This window comes from Melanerpes formicivorus, unplaced genomic scaffold (genome assembly GCF_026170545.1).
Source record: "Melanerpes formicivorus ecotype bairdi unplaced genomic scaffold, bMelFor1.0.p_v2 SCAF_12, whole genome shotgun sequence".
Taxonomy (NCBI): Eukaryota; Metazoa; Chordata; class Aves; order Piciformes; family Picidae; genus Melanerpes; species Melanerpes formicivorus.
The window spans coordinates 3,371,831-3,393,684 of record NW_027142364.1 but is presented as its reverse complement, the minus strand read 5'-3'; the positions used below and the strand labels follow the sequence as shown (position 1 = coordinate 3,393,684).

The 21,854-nt window shown below is 48.0% G+C and overlaps 1 protein-coding gene across 6 annotated transcripts in view; it reads left to right on the top strand.

The window, feature by feature from the left end:
* Positions 1-21,854, top strand: part of TNIK (TRAF2 and NCK interacting kinase) — a 200,695-nt gene that overhangs the window by 108,968 nt on the left and 69,873 nt on the right. For all 6 annotated transcript variants that reach the window (XM_068144998.1, XM_068145000.1, XM_068144996.1 and 3 more), the window contains exons 5-9: positions 8,586-8,696; positions 11,536-11,626; positions 12,952-13,082; positions 18,353-18,407; positions 19,195-19,273. In XM_068144998.1, the coding sequence (XP_068001099.1) occupies positions 8,586-8,696; positions 11,536-11,626; positions 12,952-13,082; positions 18,353-18,407; positions 19,195-19,273 (467 nt within the window). The remainder of the gene's footprint in view (positions 1-8,585; positions 8,697-11,535; positions 11,627-12,951; positions 13,083-18,352; positions 18,408-19,194; positions 19,274-21,854) is intronic.

Genomic DNA, 21,854 nt, shown 5'->3' with positions numbered 1-21,854 from the left:
GGTGATAGGTTGGACTCGATGATCTCAAAGGTCTTTTCCAACCTGGTTAATTCTGTGTTTTGTATCTCCAATGCAAAGAGCTCTTGGCATATATTACTGTTTTAAAATAATGATTATAAAACAATTTGCCCATCCAGAGCAGCCCAAGCTTCCAAAGGGAAGAGCTCTATAGGAAGCTCCTTGGGTTATCATCAGTCCCTATCCTCATGAAACGATGCTGTTTGTGCTGTGCTACCTTCAGATACCCTAAGTCAGGAGGAGAAACTGACCTCTCCCCAAAAGATCACCCAGCCATGCAAGGGGAGATCTCCCTCACCCAGCTACGCTGCTTGGCTAGGGAATGTGAATTCCCTTCCAGACCACTACCTTCTCCTCTTGATTTTGGAGCCTTTCTTGTGGGCTAGTGAAGAAAAAACTGTTGCAGAAGCTCCTCTTCTTACACAGAAGAGTGCCGGAGCGTGAGGTTTATTTAAGTCTTAGCCCAGTTCTGAAGCTGGTGGTGTCATTCATGGGAAAGCACCCAAACCGTGGAGGAGAGGTGTGCTGGTGTCACTGGTGTTAAATAGCTGTGGTTTCAGGATCTGATTGAATTAAGACTTGCAGGAACTCTATCAGTCTTGCCGCCCAGATAAAGGCTTGTTTATTTTTCATTGGCCCTTTGTGGAAATAAAACAGTTTCTGATAATGCCCAAGTAATTCTTTTTATCGACATTCAGGAGGCTGATACGGAAATAAAAACCAGGGAGCTCTTTCAAGGGAGATTAAGATCTCAGGGAAAGGCGGCAGGCTTCTGACATGAAGCATTGTCATCGCTTCTGCCGCGGCGATGAGCAGGGCTGCCGCTGCTGCTGCTCCCTTCCAGGGCAGCCACTCGCCCTGAAAGATGAGCAGCTGAGGTCTCCTGAAGCTAAAGAGCTGCAGGGAGGATATGCAGAGAGCAGAGCCAGCAGGTTGAGGGAGGTGATTCTCCCCCTCTACACTGTTCTGGTGAGACCCCATCTGGAGTACTGCATCCAGTTCTGGAGCCTCTATTACAGGAAGGATCTGGAGATGCTGGAGCGTGTTCAGAGAAGGACCACAAGAAGGGCTGGAGCTCCTCTGCTATGAGGACAGACTCTGGAATTTGGGGCTGTTTAGTCTGGAGAAGAGAAGGCTCTGAGGAGACCTTATTGTGGCCTTCCAGTATCTTAAGGGGGCCTCCAAGAAAGCTGGCGAGGGACTTTTTAGGGTATTAGGTAATGCTAGGACTAAGGGGAATGAAACAAAACTAGAAATGGGTAGATTCAGATTGGATGTTAGGAAAAAGTTCTTCCCCATGAGGGTGATGACACTGGAACAGGTTGCCCAGGGAGGTGGTGGAAGCCTCATAGAATCAGTCAGGGTTGGAAGGGACCTCAAGGATCATCTAGTTCCAACCTCCCTGCCATGGGCAGGAACACCTCATCTCTGGAGGTTTTTAAGGCCAGGCTGGATGTGGCTCTGAGCAGCCTGCTGTAGTGTGAGGTGTCCCTGCCCTTGGCAGGGGGGGCATAACTGGATGATCCTTGAGGTGCCTTCCAACCCTATCAGTTGTGTGATTCTCTGTTTTAGCAGATGAAAGCAGAGGTGTGCATCACAAATCTCTGATCCGTTAGGAAGAGAAAGGCACTCAAAGTCCTAGGGACGACCTTCATGGAATGTTCAGGCTTATCCCTGCGTTGGATCAAATGTTGCTTTCTAGTGGACCTTTGGGAGGCATTGTGCCCATCTCTAACTGAGATAATGAAGTCCTGCCTGGGGGTGCAAGTGGGCAAAGAGTGAGTGGGCTGTAGAAACCGGGGAAGTGGCCCAGGAGATAGTGGAGACTCAGTTAATCAGTGAACTGTTGCTTTTCAGAGTTAAACTCATTAAATTCCCCTTGCTCATCTCAGATCTAAGGTACAGGTTACCAGGCTACACAGACCTCAGTGGGGTTGTTTTGAGATATTCTTTGTTGGGGTGGCTTGGCAACAGGAAATGGAGTATTCATTAGGAAGTGTGAACTTGATGATAGGTGGTCCCATCTGTAAGGACCTCTCCCCAGCACATCACCCTGATGGTTGTTGCTGGAAGCTGCAGGCCTTCTGCCTCATTCCCATATGTTAACCACTGTATGCATCCCCAGGACAGCAGGGGTGCCACTCAGCTGCATGTTTGTCATCTGCCCTTGTCACCCACTGAAGCCATGAATGGAGACGCCCTGCCACGCATGGGCAGTGGGCAGAGCAGGGTTTGCAGAACAGGGGAACCTGAGGCAGAGCCCACCCAAGGGCAGAGCCTGCTTGGCATGTGGTCCCTGGGGGCCAGCAGCACTGACTGCCAGTGGATGATGGATGGCTGCCATGGCAACCTTGCCTGCGCCTGGAGCTGCATCTGTCATCAAATGGGAAAAAATTGCTAACAGGCAGGTTGCGAAATACCTGGTGGTGGTGAGCACAGTGGGATGGCCCCCAGCCTGTCCTCTGCAGCAGGCAATCTGGGGCAGCTGGGAGAGAGAAGGGATTGGGGTGATTTAAGGCCAGAGGCTACCTCAGGATGGCAGTGCCGCAGCCTTGCATTGCTCGGGGCTGCTGCTGTGTAGCTGCAATGTGCTTTTGCACCGTGTCAAGCCTTAGGGGCCCATAGAATAGCTGCAGGGTGGTACAAACAGTCATGCCTGGCATCTGGAGAAGAAAAATCGGGCCAGTGACCTCCATCAAAGCACTGGGTTGTACCACTCAGAGCAGGTTTGCTCTTAATCTGCTTGTAGGCACTGACGAATATTTTTGGGCAGTTGCTGATGCCTCGCATCACAGGAATTAAATCATTAAACACTTGAGAGGGGACAGTTTTCATCTGAGCTGTAATTCTCTCCAGTACTGCAGTCCTGAGGAGGTGTGGGGGGGAGCAGGGCTGCTCCTCCAGCCCCCAACTGAGAGTCTGGGGTTAGCAGAGAGGCTTTCTGCTGCTGGCTGGCTGAGTAAGCCAACGCTGTTTCCTTCTCACTCCTCTTCAAAACGATGTCAGTTCTGTAAACACTGCAAGGCTGTGAGCCTGGCTCCTTTCGCTGCCATCCCTAAGCCCAAAGCTTTCAGCCTGCTCAGGACCCATGGCAGTAGCTGTCCACTGGTTCCCTGAGGGGCACAAATTACTTGGCTGGCTTGGACATGCAGGAAGGTGCAGGCAGGGCACATCCAGGCAAGTCATTTAGTTATGGACATGTGCGAGAGCAGTTGGATGCCCCCATCAGTGTGAGAAAAGCAGAGCAGTGCTGGCCCCACTGCCCCCACCCAGGCATCCTGACACAGAACTGACACAAGCCATTAGAATTTGTGCTCATCTTCTTACAGAACATTTTAGTTGCTGCTAAATGCCAGTTCAATCAATATTTCTGTTTCTGAAAGGGTCATCAGCTTTTCTGCTCATCCTCCAAGTGAAGGTCTTTCATTATTTTTATGCTCCATCACTGTCTTCAGGTAATGTGATGTATGCAATGAGGGAAGCTTTTGTGAAGGAGCCACACTGTGGGGTGTGACAAGAGGCTTGGGTGGAAGGAACTGCATTGCACTTGGATTGTGTTTTCATACACAGCAGGACGAAGGATTTGCAGCAGCACTTAGCCTGGGGGGTTTGTGTGCTTGTTTTCTGTAAAAGAGAAGTAAACTTGTTCATAGGCTGAGGAATAGGAGCACAGAAGGATTTGGCTTGCAGTTGGATGGTTTTGAGGGGTTGCTCTGGGCAAGCTGGAGCCATTTACTGTCAGCCAGATTGAGATTTATGTACTGGGGATGCTCAGGTTTGAGCCCTTCCCAGGTAATGTACAGCAGCAGTGGGAACAGAGGTCTGGCCATTCCCAAGCTGGAGAAGGTGATGGCTGAATGGAAAGCCACAAAGGCTCTTGAATCACAAGATTCATGCAACAGCAGGACACAGCAGTTTACAGCTGCTGCTTCTGAATTCGCCTTGCTTATGAAGTTTGCTGTCACTCTGGTATGAAGAGCTCAGTAAATGCTCAATGAACTGTATTTAAAAACACTTCCTCAATAAATGGCCTTGCAAATTAAATTTCAGGAGATGATCTTACCTTTAGCCTATCTTGATGATCATTTTAATTGTGTTTAATAAAAGCTCAATCTGCGTGTCGAGTTTATTGTCTTTCCCCATCATGACTTCATCCTTTAACAAGATTGGTAATGATGCAAGTGCATGCAGGAAAACCATTACCTGGAGACATGGCCCTGCTAAGAAAGTAGGGTAGTGCAAGTGATGTTTGGAGCCTTTCCTGAATGTGCTAAGCTTCGTCCTAAAATCAGCTAGAACTTTTGTTCCCTCTTTTCCTGGAAGGCTGGTGGTTGGTTTCCAGCCTAAACATACCACAGGATTTCCCTTAGCAAGGGCTTGAAAAGGCCAAAGTTGGCCCCACTGAAGTCCAGGGTTCTGATCCTGCTTGGTATTCTGTTCCTATCATGCAAGATCCTGATCTCCACCACCTCATGGTTGCTGCAGCCAAGGCTGCCCTCAACCTTCACTGCTTCAACCAGACCATCCATGTTAGTGACTATGAGATCCAGAGTGCTCCTCTCCTAGCTGGCTTATTCACCATTTGCATCAAGAAGTTATCATCAATGCACTGGAGGAACCTCATGGACTGTGCATGGCTGGCTGAGGAAGCCTTCCAGCAAGTCTCTGAATAGTTAAAATCCCTCATGAGAACCAGGGCCTGTAATTGTAAGGCTGCTGTCAGCTGTCTGGAGAAATCCTTGTCAATGTCCTTGTCCTGATCAGGTGGCCTGTAGTAGACACCCACAGCAGTATCACCCACACTAGCCTGCCCCTTACTTCATACCTACACACTCTGAACTCACTCACTCATCCTCCCCTGGACAGAACTCAGTCTGTTCTAGTTGCTCTCTCAGGTAAAGAGCAAGACCTTGTCTTCTTGAGCTGTCTTTCTCAAAAAGGACTGGATCCTTCTATTGCATCCCATGTCATCGCCTGCAACTGGAAGGCGGGAAGAGAAAATAATTTGTGCCCCAGATCTTTCACCAATCCTCCCAAGGTCTTGAAGTCTCTTTTCATTCCCCTCAGACTATAGAATGCAGCTTCTTCCCTGCCTGTCTGGAAGATCAGTAGTGGGGAATAGTCTGACAACCACATCAAGCTGGGGAGTTTCCCAGTGAGATCCCTGATTTGGGCTCCAGGAAGATTACAGACTTCCCTCTGATGAGGATCCACCGGCATGCTGGGCCCTCTATTGCCTTAGAAGCATGTCTCCAACTACAACTCTTCTCTTCTTCCTTGTGGAAGAGGTTGTTCTATGGCCGGAAGGCTTATCTGACATCTGGTATGGGTTGCCTATCATCCACACCCCTGTTAGATTGGCTGCCTTCCAGGAGGGCCTCAGATCGAGTTCTCAGAGGCATCTGGGGAGGTGAGGTGTGCAAGGAGGGTGATCACCTTTGCCACAGCTGTGAACTTGCCTCCGCTCCCCCCTTTCGTTTGGGCTTCTGTCTTCCACGTGACAGGGGCAGGATACAGAGGTCCCTGGGTGCTCTCTGGTGGGTGTTCTCATTTCTGTTGCAAGGAGGGCAGAGCCTGACTCCACCAGTCTGTGTCCCTCTCTCACTCCCTTAGAGCCTTCAGCCTTTTGACTTCTTTTAGCTCAGGCTGAGCAGATCTTTTACCTGCTGATAGGGACCGCAGGTTTTGTCTCTGCAGTCTGTCGTTGCCAGCAAAAGGCTTAGGCACTCCAAAGCCAGGGGAGGTTTAGGCTGGATGTTAGGAAGAAGTCCTTCACAGAAAGAGTGATTGGAATGAGCTGCCCAGGGAGGTGGTGGAGTCACCATCACTGGAAGTGTTTAGGAAGAGACTGGATGGGGTGCTTGGTGCCATGGTTTAATTGATTAGATAGTGTTGGATGACAGGTTGGACTCAATGATCTCAAAGGTCTTTTCCAACCTGATTAATTCTATTCTACTCTAGTCTACTCTACTCTAGTCTACTCACCCTCCCTGCAGCCAGGGGCCTGGGTACCTACCTGTTTATGTGGGCAGAAGACCACTTGATGTTCTTCCTATACCTGCTCCAGTGTGCAGTGACTGTTCTTGAGCTCCATCATCCAGCAGTGCAGGTGTTACTAGATGAGATCTTAACAGGCCTGTTGCCATGACTCATTAGCTGTCATCTGTTTCCTCTCTTTGGAGAATGAATTGTATAGGCTATGGTTGGGACTTCTGTAGCATCCTTCCATCTGAGGAGCACAGGAAACTAAAAGCTTAAGGAGCTCACGGTGATGCTGAGCACTGCTGCAGCAGCCAGCTTTTCTCCTGTTCCATCTAGACCTTCTGGAAGGGTGCTTTTTCACATCAGATGGCCACCAGCTCCCCACTGCAGACAGAGATGCTCAGGCATCTTTATGGCACTCATTTTCTTGGAGAGCTCGTGGTGGAGCTGTCAGGAAGCGCCTTGCTGTTAGCAGCATGTGCACACTGCGGAGCCCCCTTGGCCCCTTGCCCAACTGGACCTGGAGCCTGCCAGTGCTGCCGGAGATCTGCTGGTGCTGGATAATTTTCCTTTAGATGTTACTGGACTGTGCAGCTCTTAAAAAGCCCAGTTGGAAACCATCCTCCTGGGAGTTTCTCTTTCCCTCTCGCTTTTCCCTTTGTCTTTAATCTCCAGGAGATTTCACAATTACAGATTTGGGCTACATCAGCAGGTGGCTGCATTACTTGCCTCCTGGTGCAGAATTAATCTTTGCCCTGTGGAAATCAGGGACAGGGCAGAGGACCAAGTGAACTGCCAGGTCCATACCGATAATCTGGCAAATTAATGGATACACTGTGTACTTTACATGGGGTTTCTTCCATCTCTTAAGCATTGTGATTGCTGTGCACAGCATAGCAGGCTCTTCTTCCTGCTTCACATCCTGGTGAGAGAGTCTGTGGATAAATTTCCATGGAGGGGGGCAGCTTTTGAGTTGGAATGTGTCTGTGGTTGGCTTAGCTGTCCAGGTTTTTCATTTCCAAGCTTGCTGCCATGGTGCCACAAACGTTCATTTAATCAGAACCATGGAAATGCTGATATTCCCCATGGGGCAGTGTGAGAAGAAAGAGAGGAGAAGCAACTCTGAAACCAGGTGGTCCTTTATTCTCCAATTGGTGAGCAGTGACAAACTCCTGACTTAGGCTGTGTCCCAGTGACCCAGCTGGATTGCTGATCTCTCACTGGGATGGAAGAGCTGCAAGAACTTGCCTTTGCACAGGGCAGGCCTTGGCCACTCACCTATTTCTTGAAGCCAATTTCCAGATGTAACTGAGATATACAAAGAATTTTTCATGTTGGTTTAGGAAGGGAAGAGAAACTCAATATCATAACTGAAGATAGGAGCATGGTCAAAACCAGCTAAGGTATAGTCTGGTCAAGTATTTCATTTAACCTGAAGGTTTATAGCAGGACTATGTCTGGACTTTGTGGTTGTTTATTTATGATATCTGAGCAATGTGATTGGGAGTAATCCTTTTGCAGTTTCCTTCTCTTCTCTTCTTGACCTATGAATTTAATAAAGTGATGCCATTTGCTTGCAGGACATTAAATGTCATGTAAGCTTCATGTGATCAGAATCTTTAAACATGTGCATTGAAAGAGCTGGCAAGGCACAGCTTGTAAGGGAATATCTTTTAGTAGCAAGCTGGTCTGATTGGAAAACCTGGGCTTGCATATGAGAGAAACTCATGCACAAGTCTTGGAGGAGCCTAGTTGTGTTATGTGGGCTGTGCTTGCTTTCTGGAGCATGCTGCTGGCTCCTGCACTCCCTGGGGATCTGTGATGTCCCTGGGAGGCACACACACACCCCGTGCTATTTCTGTAAGGTTTGTTTCACAGTTGCTCAATGACAAGATTAAGTTTGGACATGGGTTAGATCATTGTAGTTCTACATTTGTAATTGTGAAGCTTTGGAATTGGTACAAGCAATGGTGCCCAGCCTCATGTGAACCAATCTGAGCAGTAGGATGTCAGCTCTCTCCCTGTGAGCCTGAAGCTGCATGGCAAGCTTCTGCTCCAGGAGGGCTTGCTGGTCAAAAAGGTGGTCAAAATCAAAGACCTTCTGGTAGAAAAAGATAAAAATTGAGAAGTATACTTGGTTTCAAGGTTGTAGGAAGCTTTCAAGCATCTGTCTTGCTGTCTTCACATTTTCAGAGCTGAAAATCTTACATACAAGAGGTGAAGTTTTGCTTGTAGCGCTGCTGGCATTGATAAGTTTGAAGTAGGGTATGTAGCAGTGGGGTCTGAGATTTCAACATTTCCCATGTCTTCTGCTGATTTTCAGCACTGGACCAATTTCCTATTTCTCGTTCCCAGCCTTCTGGAGAGCAACAAGAACTTTCAGTCTTTCCAAGGCTTCCACCTTATATTGTTTCATTTTTATAACATAACCCACATGGATCTTAAAGCTGATAGGTCTAACGTTATGTCTTGATGGCTCTGCGTAGCACTGTGGTGTCCCTGCCAGCACCAGGGTCCTGCCCTGGGGGTCAGAAGCCCTCAGGATGGTGTCACTGTAGTAACTGCATTTTGGTTTTGTTTGGCAGCTGGTGATGGAGTTCTGCGGCGCAGGCTCCGTCACCGACCTCATCAAGAACACGAAGGGCAACACCTTGAAGGAAGAGTGGATTGCCTACATCTGCAGAGAGATTTTACGGGTACGTGTCCAGAGGGAGCTTGGCTTTGGGGGGTGTTGGAGTGCCACACTCTGTGCCTGGGGACACAGAAAGCCTTTGGCTCTGCAGCCTTCCTGGCTGCTGTGCTGCCATGGGCTGGAGCCTCTCTGGTGCCAGTGGGCATGAATGATTCATGTGCTTGTATGATGCATAATAAATAAGGCTTCTTTAATGCCCTTTTAGCTCTGTTACTTCCCTGACTTTTAACCCTCGTTCTCCTTCAGCAGAGATATCACTTCCTTCAGTATGAATAGAGCAAAGATTTCTTTATTTTACAGTATTTTTAATTAACAGAAAGGTGAGGAGTAATGATGTCTGTGGACAGAATCTTCATGATTGAAAAGCACCCTCTGTTTTATTAAATCCACATGGATCTGGCTTTAATGAGGATGCTGCAACTTTTATACCTACAAGATAAATGTTTGACTGCAGTGTCTTAAAATGGACAGTGCCAGAGTTTCATGTACTGGGAGGTAGCAGCTTCAGCAAAGGCTTGCTGGCACCTTGCACAAGTGAGGTCAGATGGGGTGATCATAATGGTTGCTCAACATTAAAAAAAGCTTCGTGATGAGAGGTTTTGTTCAAGAGAGAACAGAAATACTGGGTATGAGAAGGAAACCTGTAGAAGAGACATTCAAACGATAGGGCGAGAGGAAATAGCCTCATGTTGTGCCAGGGGAGTCTTAGGTTGGGTATTAGGAAAAATGTCCTTCCTGAAAAGGTTGTCAAGCCCTGGAACAGGCTGGCCAGTGAACTGGTGGGGTCACCATCCCTGGAGGGATTTAAAAGTTGTGTATATGTGGCAGTTAGGAACATGGTTTAGTGGAGTGCTGATTTTAGAGGTGGACTTGGTGATCTTCGAGGCACTTTCCAGTGTAAAGAAAATGAAGCAAAGTGACTGCTCCAAGAGGTGTCTGACAGTGCTGCTGAGGCTGCCAGTAGTGTCCAGAGGTGACACAGCACTTCTCTGTTGACCCTGAGTGCCACTGCCAGGACCAGCATGATGTGCAGAAAATGCTGGCAGTTGTATGGACACTGCTTTCCATGCCAGGAACCCACAGTCATACAGGCTTATCTTAGATGTATGAGCTCTGGGAGCTTACTTCCTAAAATAATCCCTGGCAGTGCGTCAGAACCCAGCCACTGACTCATGTCCCAAGGCCACCACCGAGTGTCATGGCTTGCATTTTGGCTGCACGTTGGAGTGGTTGGTTAGTGACCTCTGGGGGGCTTCAGGTGATGAAAGGTTCCCACAGCTGTGCTGCAGAAGGTGGCTTAGTCTTGTTTCAGGTGTTGACACTTGGTTGTAATTCCAACATGAGGCTGGATCCCAACGTTATTTGAAGGATTTAATGAACTCCAGGGGAATGTTGGCTCTGTCTCCAGTGCACAGAAGTGCCTCTAACCAGGATTAACCCAGCTAAAGAAGAGTTCCTCTACAGATAAAATCTATTCCAACCCTAACAATTCTATGATTCTGTTCCATGGTGGTGTTCCATAATGACTAATAACTGCCAGTAGTGATAGCAGAAAGCACTTCCTTCCTCAAATATGAGTGTTTAGTGTGAAATGTAAACCTAATGTAAAATTAGGGTTTTGAAGGGATCCATATTCTTCCTAAGCTGGCAGCACAGGTGGATGTTACTTTGGAACCGAAATAACCAATGAATGAGATAAATATGTAGGTGGCAAAAAGAAATTAATGAGCTAGTAAAAAAAAAATAAAGCACAACAGAAAAGCTGGTTTACCTTTAGCCTTTGAGACAGGCTTTTTAATTTGAGCTGTATTGAGACACTTGAACATGTCCAGAGAAGGGCAATGAGGCTGGGGAGAGGTCTTCAGCACAGGCCCTGTCAGGAGGGGCTGAGGGAGCTGGGGTTGTTTAGCCTGGAGAAGAGGAGGCTCAGGGGAGACCCTGTTGTTCTCTACAACTACCTGAAGGGAGATCGTACCAGGCGGGGGTTGGTTTCTTCTCCCAGGCAGCCAGCAGCAGAACAAGAGGACACAGTCTCAAGCTGTGACAGGGGAAGTTTAGGCTCAAGGTGAGGAGAAAGTTCTTCCCAGAAAGAGTTATTTGGCCATTGGAATGTGCTGCCCAGGGAGGTGGTGGAGTCACCATCCCTGGAGATGTTCAGAAAGGAATTGGAGGTGGTACTTCAAGCCATGGTTTAGCTAGTCATGAGGTGCTGGGTGATAGATTGGACTTGATGATCTCTGAGGTCTTTTCCAACCTTATTGAGTCTATGATTCTATATCTTTATTAAGGGTATGTGCAAGTGATGACATTTGTGTTTGCATGGTAGCTTTGTTTTTTTTCATTCCAAGCTTCTCAGTGGATTCCAGTCCAGTTTATTGGACTGATGTAAGAAGGGAATTGTTTCCTCCCAGTTTCTGGATGATGGAAATAGAGAAAGGAGACAAAACCATTCTATTAACTCTGCCACAGAAATGACTCCCTAAGGCAAGGGAGCACGTGAGGGAAAATATGTCTAGAGCTACAGAGGAATTTGGGTTAGTATGGATTCCTGCAGGAGCAGAGAGATTGGGTTTAATCCCTCTGGGATTTCTGGTTCTGCAGTGGAGGGCACCCACTGCGGCATGTAGAGGCCGTGGGTGGGCGTCTCACTTGCCGGGCATGTCCTCCCAGCATGTGACACAGGACAGTGCTTGGAACACAGGATGACAAATAAAAGCATTCTCCAGTGCTCGACTCCAACTGTGAAATCTTTTAATTTCTGGAGCATAATTGGGTGAGGAGGAATGTCAGAAAATAACATGCTTTGAACTTGGACTCCACTAACCTTTCTCTGAATTCTCTAGGGTTTGAGTCATCTACACCAGCACAAAGTAATTCATCGAGACATCAAGGGACAGAATGTATTGCTGACAGAAAATGCAGAGGTTAAACTAGGTAAGAGGAGAGGGTAGAACCCTTGGAAACTGCCAGTGGGCTGGCTGGAGAGGAGGGGCAAAACTGATTTGTCCAAGAGGATGGATGCTAAGAGCTACTCTGTGGGTTTTTTTCATGCTGTCCTCAGTAATGTGACCTTGGGTGTTGACTCAGTGCTGTACAACCAAGTGTCAGTGATTGGTGGCCAAATTCTGCATGCAAAGGTGCACCTCCAGTGGTGTTTCTGTTCAGACAGATAGGCTGGGCACCTGTGCCATCAGATACATTTCTTCATGTCCCAGACTGAAAATTGCCCTGTGTGCATCACCAGACATTATTGAAGGCAGTTCCGTCTCAGCTCCATAGCAGAGTCCTGTGGCATCGTAATCCATCCAGTTTAGTGGGACGTTACCCAAACTTGTTTTCCAAGCTAGTTTGCTGGAGAGAACTTAATTTGCAAGAACTACTCTGAATTTCTTATGTGGTGTTAGACACTCAGGAGAAGGCCAGGCAGTCATGTGAAGATCATGTGGTGATGTGCTGATATCCTCAGTTGTCCAGCACCGATGTCATTAAGGCTCTCTTTGCATGGTTTTGATTTCTGCCAGTGCTGAAAGATCCCTTACACCGGTAAAGTGAGGTGCAAATCTTGTTTTCCCATGTCTCCTCTCTCTCTTCACAGCAGAATAAAATCCCAGTTTAACAGATGGCTCCACCAGCTCACTTGGAATTATGCTGGTGAAGATTCTCCTCTAAGGGGAAATTCTCCAGGGTGAATCTCCAACCGTTGTGTTGCGCAAAGTGAACTTAGTGGACCGTAGAGTATTCTCTCACTGATTTGATTTCATCAGTTTTTGCTTCATTTTGCAGCTCTTTGCTTGACATTTCCTTCTGGGCCTGTGTCCTTGGCCCTTGGTTTCTTAAAGTCTTTTGCATTTCTGCCATTTGCAGCTAGAGTTTAGGCAGAAAAATGAGGCTTCTACCAATATTTGTCAGGCTTTCATTCAAATGAGAACGCATAGAACAAAGGCTGCTCCTTATTCATGTTGCTAACCCTGTTTCTCATTAGTATGAGGAGCTGTGATTTCTTTTCATTGCCTCCTGGCAAGGAGGAAAAGGCACAGGGCTTCAATACAAAACCTGCACATCAGATGATCAGGTTTGTCCTTGCCTGACCTCTGTTGATCCCAGCAGAGATCAAACAGGAATGTCTCTGGCTGCATCTTTCTTTCCTGACCTTGCAGAGGATTCAGTCTGAATTAACTCAGTGTTTTACATTCAACAGCAGAGTGTTGCTCAGGTTTATCTCTGACCTCACCATGCCCTCTTGTCTATCTGATCCACAGTGGACTTTGGTGTCAGTGCTCAGCTGGACAGAACGGTGGGCAGGAGAAACACCTTCATTGGAACGCCTTACTGGATGGCCCCTGAGGTCATTGCCTGCGATGAAAATCCCGACGCCACTTACGACTTCAAGGTACCTGAATGAGAATCTTCCTCCTCTCCTGTATATCATTGCAGATGGAGGTTTGCAACATTAGCACATTTACTAATAAGGCAGAGAAGGGATTAAAGCAGCACTTACTGGTGCTTGCAGTGAGAGTTGTGATCATAAATGTCTGAAGAAAGTGTTTGGTGCTTAGGCTTGAGGTGAGGAGAAAGTTCTTCCCAGAAAGAGTAATTGGCCATTGGAATGGCTGCCCAGGGAGGTGGTGGAGTCCCTGTCCCTGGAAGTGTTCAAAAAAGGATTGGATGTGGCACTTGAAATTTAGTTGTCATGAGGAGGTGTTAGGTATTAGGTAATACGTTGGACTTGATGATCTCTGAGGTCTTTTCCAACCTGGTCGATTCTATGGTATGATCTCAGGTGTTATGCCCCAGTACCATCAACTTGAGCACTCAGGTATTCTTGCAGCTTTGAAACATCCATTGGCAAGCAGCATAGTCTGCTCCTGCTCTCTGGCTGTTGGATTTTGAGATGCCATTGCAGGTCCAATGTGAATCTTTGTCGTGAAGCTCACATAATCCAAATTGCCTGTGAAAAAGCCTTTCCCGATGCTGAGAAAGGTGTCAGACTGAGGCTTCCTACCTGCTAGTCTGCTTTTCAGTGCTGCATGTTTGAATACTACAGTCAAATGTGCTGTATTTGCTCTATTTACTCTGGAGAGAAGTCAGGTCAGGTTTAGAAAGGGCAGAATCACATCTTCTGGCCTGCAGGCTGGTACTCGCAGGGAGATCTGAAGGCTGCCACACAATCAGACATTTGGGGGGCTGACCTACTTTTCACATGTCTCTTTAGCCTGTTTGAAGTTTATTTTTGGATCAGTGGCAGCACAACATTGCTGCTGAGTCTTAGTATGGCACAGAGCCCTGTGCCATGCAGCAAGTCTGCAAGGGGGGTTATGAACCCCACCTGCCCATTCAAGCTACAGTGAGGTCTGGTGTTTAAAGCAGGGAGGGCTTAATGTGTTTTGTCCTGGTTCTTCCTCACTGCAAGTCTCTGGACACACAACTATAGAAATCTCTCTTGGATTTTTGAAACAGCCAAAACTTGAATTTCTAGCTCCAAACCCCCCAAGGTCCATTCACCTTGTCCAGAGAGAGCAAGACACTGACTCCTTCCTTTAGCTTTGGGTGGAAAAGCTCAGATATGTTTGAAGTGCGGTATACCCCTCTGATCATGCACTTGCTGAGAGGTCATTTCACAAGGTAAAGGACTTTGAGAGGCCCTGGTGTGGAGCTTTCTAATGGCAGGACACTACAATGTAATGGTGCAAGAGCCCACCAGCAGGGTATGATTTGGGCTGCATTTACCAATCACTCAGAGCAATGGCTGAAGGAGGAGGGCTTTTTAAGGAACCAAGCAATGCTTTGGTATTGCAGCTATTTCAGTGCAGCAGCCAACTTTTGAACTGGTGGTTTTCCTGCAGCAGCTGCCCAGTCTGAGTTCAGATTGTTAATGATAATGACATGGAGAAATAGTTTAATCTGCAATTACTTAATACTCTTTGATTGACCAATTACAACAGGTGTTTCCCCAGCCTTGCTGGGTGGCAGGGCTGCAGCCCATGCTAGCTGCCCTCACCCCTTCTCCACTGATAGCCAACAAATCCAACTTTCCCCTCCCTTCCCTCCTTCCCCTCCTTCCCCTCCCTTCCCCTCCCTTCCTCTCCCTTCCCCTCCCTTCCCCTCCCTTCCCCTCCTTCCCCTCCTTCCCCTCCTTCCCCTCCTTTCCCTCCCTTCCCTCCCTTCCCTCCCTTCCCCTCCTTCCCCTCCTTCCCCTCCTTCCCCTCCTTCCCCTCCTTCCCCTCCTTCCCCTCCTTCCCCTCCTTCCCCTCCTTCCCCTCCTTCCCCTCCTTCCCCTCCTTCCCCTCCTTCCCCTCCCTTCCCCTCCTTCCCCTCCTTCCCCTCCCTCCCCTCCCTCCCCTCACTTTTATTTTTCATTATTATTATTAAAAGAGGAGTGATATCTTCATAGGCTACTTTCTACCCTCAGAAACCCCTGAGACTTTTCCTCTTTCCAGCGTAACTGGGGCATTTAATATGCCGTTGCCTGATGCACAAGCACTGGGACCAGAATCCCTCTCTTGTCCCTGAGGATCAAACGCTCACAGCGAGCTGGGAGCTTGCTTCTCTGGAGCTGGCACTGAGCATTTTCCCTTGGCTGGGGCCAGGAAACAGAAGGCTGGTTGCTGCCAACACATTCACTGCAGGGTGTTTTTGGAGCTCAAGGTGATGTGGGAGCCGACATAAGTCCATACTCTAGATCACATCCCTGCACCTGATGCTCTTGCTTTGAAGTTGAGGGGGGTGGGAGGAGGGGGAGTATAAATGACAATTAGATTATATTTTTGTAAAGGGATGCAAATCAGATGCTCTCATGTTTAGCCAAAGGGCTTAAAGTAGTGGATACAAAAGATGAGATTTCTTGGGTGAAAAAAAGCAATCCTTTCAAACTTAATCTGTTGGACAAAAAGCCTCTCTGATCCCTCAGTTTTCTTAGGCAGAAAGAGATGCCTTGTGTAATTTATATAGGAGGCAGTAAATACCTCCTCACAAATATAAACCACTTCAAAAAAAAGAAGGAACAACAAACAGAAACCCCACGTTGCTGTTGAGCTTATTTGTTGGTTTTACTTCCCCCCAGCCATTTCTCCTTTTTGCTTGAGAGATATCTTGTCAATAAGCTTAGAATCAAAACAAGGGGTGGGGGGAAGGAAGCCTCCTTCCCTTCCTGAGTAAAGACAATGCAAATGTGTTAGCACAATGGACTGGAAAGCTTTTCAGACTCTAAAGTATAAACCCCAGACACACACACACACAAAAAAAAAAGACCAACCCCTAAATTCCAGATCATTATAAAACGTGTGCTTCCCTGCTGAGCTTTCTGCTTTCTCTGGGAGCCTTAGGGAGGTAATAATCCCTTTCTGTGTGGCTCCAGCTTTAAGATCTCTTGCTGTCTCGTGTATAATACTGGGCACCTCGATATGGAAAAGACACAAGTAGGAATTTGGAAGGAGTTCAGCAGCAACCCAAAGGGAAGGGGTCATGCGCGCTGAATCATGTGGAAAGACTGCGATAATTAAGTATGCGGCAGAAATCCCAGCTGAGCAGAAACAGGAGAGGAGGGGGTGAGGCTGTCCTGTGAAAAGGCTGGAAAGGAGGGGTTTGAGAGAGAATTTTTGAACAGGTACAAAGGTACATAGCAAGGAGAACATTTGTTAGGGGAGAGCTTGAGTTAATAAGTTGTTTAAGAAAGATGTTGAGTTGCTGGAATGTGTCAACAAGTCTGGGGAGGGGTTTGGAGCACAGCCCTGTGAGGAGAGGTTGAGTGAGCTAGGGTTGTTTAGCCTGGAGAGGAGGAGGCTCAGGGGAGACCTTACTGCCATCTACAACTACCTGAAGGATGGTTTTAGCCAGGTGGTGGTCAGTCTCTTCTCCCAGGCAACCTGTGACAGAACAAGGAGACACAGTCAGGGGAGGTTTAGGCTGGATGTTAGGAAGAAATTGTTCACGGAAAGAGTGATGGGCTGCCCAGGGAGGTGTTGGAATCACCATCACTGGAAGTGTTTAAAAAGAGCCTGGATGAGGCACTTGGTGCCATGGTTTAGCTGATTAGATGGTGTTGGGTGATAGGTTTGCCTTGATGATCTCAAAGGTCTTTTCCAACCTGGTTAATTTTGTATTCTGTAATATGGAAAAGTGCTTTGAAATTGAAAATCCAAATTACCTGTCCTGGAGGGTGTATGTGAGAAGGTGCTTGTGGGCCCTGGAGGTTCTCAGGCTCTCTACAGGGTAAAAAAAGCCCAACCTTTCTGGGATTTATTCACTAAATTGCAGGTTAGAGGTTTCAGGCAGTTTGGAAAGAGAAGCTCTTGAAATGGAGAGGAGAAAACTGAAGAAACATGGCAAAGAGCAGGGTGAGACAGAGCAAGATGTGAGAGCTGGAGGTGCAGGAGAAGGGGTTCTGCCTTCACCAGAGTCCATCCCTTCCACCCTAAGATGTACCAGTTTGCAACATTTACTGTTTTTGAAGTGCTGCACTGTGCTTGTTCTGAACCTTTATGCACCTGCAGCTTTTGCCCTTGCTGTTGTCATCCTCCCAATTCATGCAGGTCTCTCCACCACCCCCCGTGGGAGATGTGTCAGAGGCTGTGCTTGAGTTGAAGGCACCAACATTACTCTGGGTCATGTTCCCCATGCACGGGGTGCTGGGTTATGGATCATGAGCAGCGCCAAACATGGTGTCCAGAAGAATGACTTCGCTACCTTCTGCCAGAAAGCCAACTTGCAGCAGTGTCATGAAGGCCGCTGCTCATTTTCTCTGACTGGGCATGTACTGTCTCTGCCTTGGCTGCTGCCAGCAGAGCTGAGCAGTCCCTGGGGGCTTGTTACCAGATCTAGAGGTAGCTTGGGAGTGATGCTGGGGTGGGGAGCTCACCACTGCTGTCTGGCAGGGAACTGGGTGTATAAATGTCCCTGTCTGCAAGGGAGAAACTGGAAAGAGGAGTGATACAAGTATGAAATCCAAGAGTTTTCCAAGTAAGATGCATTCTGTGTTCTGATCATTCAGAAGACTCAACCAATCACACAGGCAGGTGTGTGAGGTGAATGAGGTGAATAAATGTCCATTTCCCCTTCCACTGGTAAAATGTTGGTTTTCAGGCTTGCATTTAGTGAGCAGTCCATGCAACAAAAGCCTTTGAGGTATCAAGATACTTCATGTTTTGACTCTCTTCCAGGCAGCCTGTTTCTGTGGAATTGAATTAAGTCCATGGATGTGTATCACCCAGCATTAAGCAGGGAGCCAGCAGCCAGGTTTGCTGCTTCCTCCAGCTGTGAAGCTGGGGACTAATTTGTCATCAGCTCATCCAGGAGCTTGGGGTTCATTTTATAGTGCACAGGGCTCATTAAGATGCCCCCATCAAGCAGTGTCCTCACCATGGCTACTGGGAGTGGTGCCTCAGTGAGGTGGCCATTTCCCACACTGACAACACCCTGAAGGTTTTGAAATAAATCTTGGGACAAACAGTGGGGTTGGAAGCCTCCTGGAAAGCTCCCATGTGGGACAGAAGGATAAGGCAAGCTCTCAAGGTGTGTGCCCAGGGGCTTGCTGAGGGCACAGACACTTGGCTCACAGGGCTGAGCCACCTGAGCTGGGGAGAGCTGTGCTTCTCACCTCACCCAGTGCCTGTTGCTGTGATGAAGCTCCCCTCATCGTGTCTGTCCCTCTGCTTTCTCTTCCAGAGTGACTTGTGGTCTTTGGGGATAACAGCCATCGAGATGGCAGAAGGCGCTCCCCGTAAGTAGCTGCCTTGCTCTGCTTTGATTGCCCCTGGGTGTGACATGCTGGGGTTTGCTGGGCACAGTTCTCCACCAGAAACACCCTGCAAAGGTTTTCCCAAGTAACCTGGGCTCACTGAGATGCAGCCCACAGGGCCCATGGGGACAAAGCTGCAGAGCTTGCAGAGTCCATGAGGACAAAGTTGCTAGGGCAGCGTGGCCCAGGGGACAGAACGGGCAGTGAGTGAAGGCACATGACCCTGTGTGTCACCTGGGGTCTCTAGGACTCAGCTTTCCCAAATAAAAACCAGATGGAGAAGGAGCTGAAGGCTGGGAGCAGCCTCCACTTGACATATGTTGGGGTCAGCAGGTGTGTCTGCACAGGTCATACTGCTGGGGTTTCTCAGCATTGTCCTGAGACTGTCCCTGTGTGCTGATAAATGCAAATAAAGCAGAATGTATTGGCACCTGGTGGAGTTGTACCATGCTTCAGGCCCATTGCTGTCAGCACTTGGTAGGGTGCTGAGGATACACAACACAGGAGTTCAGGTGTCCCCAGCTAGCCCCAACCCTGAGCCTGGGGGTGGTGGTGGGGACACACTTGCTGCTTGGCTGGGGACATCAGATCTCACCCGAGCTCTGGGACAGGGGTTGTCTGTAGGGGGTCATCACTGCCAATCCTCTTCCCATGCACATCTCACAGCTTCAAAGGAAACTGAGGTCTCCCCATGTAGCCTCTGTTTGGGGAGCCTGGGGAGCCTGTGAGATGTCGTGCGGTGTTTAATGCCTCTTCTTGCAAATTGCAGCTCTCTGTGACATGCATCCCATGAGAGCTCTCTTCCTCATCCCCCGCAACCCAGCCCCGAGGTTGAAATCAAAGAAGTGGTGAGTCTCTTTCTCAATCTTCAACCACTGTAAAAGCATTTCTGGAGCAACTTCTGCCTGTTTCTGCAGCCCAGGCACGCTGGGATCTTGGTGTTTATGTAGCTTATGGAGTTGGTGGTGGTCTTCAGCAGGTGAGTGCGGGTTGGGGTCCTGATCTCCTACAGAGAGGCATTTGGAGTCGTTCCAAAGGGATGGAGGACTTCTTAGGGTAAGCAGAGAGGGGAATGCTCTCTTAAACACTGCCATTTTGTGGCATGGAGTTGGCTTTCCCAAAGCACTTTGTGCAGCCTGAAGCCAGATGACACTTTGCTTGGCTCCTGTCTCCTTCCAGTCAGCTTCCATTTTCAATTGGAAACATGTATCCAAGCCAAAGAAAAGGATAGTTTATCTTGAAGGCCCAGGAATGCAGAGATTTGTACTTGATTTGGGGGTTACTTTAAAAATTTGCAGAAAAAAATGCATCACTGTTTTGAAGGAAGAAAAAATTCTAAAAGGGGGGAAAAAAAGAAAAAGAGGGAAGGGAAGTAAAAAAAAAAAGGCAGGGCATGCCAATAAAAGCCAGCAGGAAAAATATTGCTGAAGCCCAGCAGATGTTGTTTTGTTACTGTATGTTCTGTACCAGGGCAGCCAGAGCCCTTAAAAACTCTCTGGTTTGTGCTGTTTGCCCCAGGTTCAGCAGTGGTTTGGTCAGGAAAGATCTGCCAGATGTCAGAGAGACAGCACCTCCTCTTGCTCCCAGATAGGCTGAGCTCACAGAAGGAAGCTCTGCCTTATTCCTTGAAATTATGCTCATTGTGTTGTTGAAGACATTAAAAAAGGGAGCAGAGCCATTGGCAGGTGTTGAAAACACTGCATGCCACAGCAGCTGGGAGAGGAGCAAGAGGGGCTTGGAGTTCTCCACCCTGGGTGCATGATGTTAGGATTTTAGGGCCAGCCTCTAAAACGTGGCCCAGGCTTTGGCAGGAAGTATCTCAGTTTTGTCAACCTGATCATCAGCTGCTCCAGTACCAAAGCAGGAGGAGAAGGTCCTTTCCTGGCTGGCTCTGCAGAGGGTGTTAAAGGTGCCCCATGCAGCCTTCTGCAGATACCATTAGTCAGCTGAGAAAATAGTTTGCACACTTGTTTTCTGCCAGAAAGTCTTCTGCTCTGTTTTCCTCACTCCTACAGCACAAAAAGGATTGTGAGACTTTGGAGTTTCTTTGTCATACAGAAGTGCTGTTTATCCAGTAAAGGCTTCCTCATCCTCCAGGCAGAGGGGAGTTGACTAAAGCAGGTTTTAAGCAGAATGTTTCTCCGTCTCCTTAAGGCAAAATTGGAGATGAGGTGGAAGTGGTGTTTCAGTCTCTGCTCTGAGATGTGTTTTATGCAGGCCAAAGTGTTTCTTTGCATCAGCTTTCCCTCACAGGTCTGGTGGCTGTCTCAGGCTTGCATGACTCATGATCACAGAATCATAGAATTGTTAGGGTTGGAAGGGACCTCAAGGATCATCTACTTCCAACCCCCCTGCCATGGGCAGGGACACCTCACAGGTTGACCAAAGCCACATTCAGCCTGGCCTTAAAACCCTCCAGGGATGAGGTTTCTACCACCTCCCTGGGCAACCTGTGCCAGTGTCTCACCACCCTCATGGGGAAGAACTTCTTACTCACATCCAATCTGAATCTACCCATTTCTAGTTTTTTCCATCCCCACTAGACCTATCATTACCTGACACCCTAAAAAGTCCCTCCCCAGTTTTCTTTTAGGGCCCCTTAAGATACTGGAAGGCCACACCAAGGTGATGATGAACCAGGTGGGAGGCTGTCCAAGGCTGTGCTCTGCCCATGCCAGGGATGTCATCCCAGGGGCTTTAAGAGAAGGATCACCTGGGAAGTTGTAGCCTAATGAAACTCCAGCTTCAATCAGTGCAAGGGAGCATAGTGCTCACATGGCCTCTGCCACCCCTCCATGAGCTGACAGAGATTCCTATTATCCAGCAGAGCTGGGTCACATAGCCCAGGCAGCTCAAATCTATATGCAGCTTCCAAGCTTTCATTGTCATGGGAAGTTCCAGAGGATCCAGATGAAGCTCCATTGATTCCTTAAGTGCAATTTTTTTCTGTGGAACACCTAGCAAACTTGCTTTTCTTGGCTCATTTATCAACTGGAGATTTTGGGCTAGACCAAGATTGGTCCTGGAGTTCTGCAAGCCCAACCCAAGAAAACTGGAGATGTTTGAGCTTTCACGGTGGCTTTGACACAAGAAAAGCAAACTGAAGAAAGGTTCAACTTGGACCTTGAGTTTTTCCTTGCTTTTGTGCATGGCAACACATAGAAGCATACCAAGTGAGCAGACCATCTTTTTCCTTATGTGAAGGAAATAGTGAAGTGGCTCTTAACACGTTTGAGGGTAAGTCAGGGAGGTTCCCCTGAGTGGGAAGGCAGGCATGGGACCTGACTCAGACCCAAAATCCTAGGGAGGAAAAGCTTACTAAATGCTTGAACTCCCCTTTGAAATAGTGCTGTGTTGCTATGAAATTAGAGTCTTTAATATCATTTCCTTTCCCAGATCAAGCCAGCCAGCAGTGAAGCTTTATTTTCT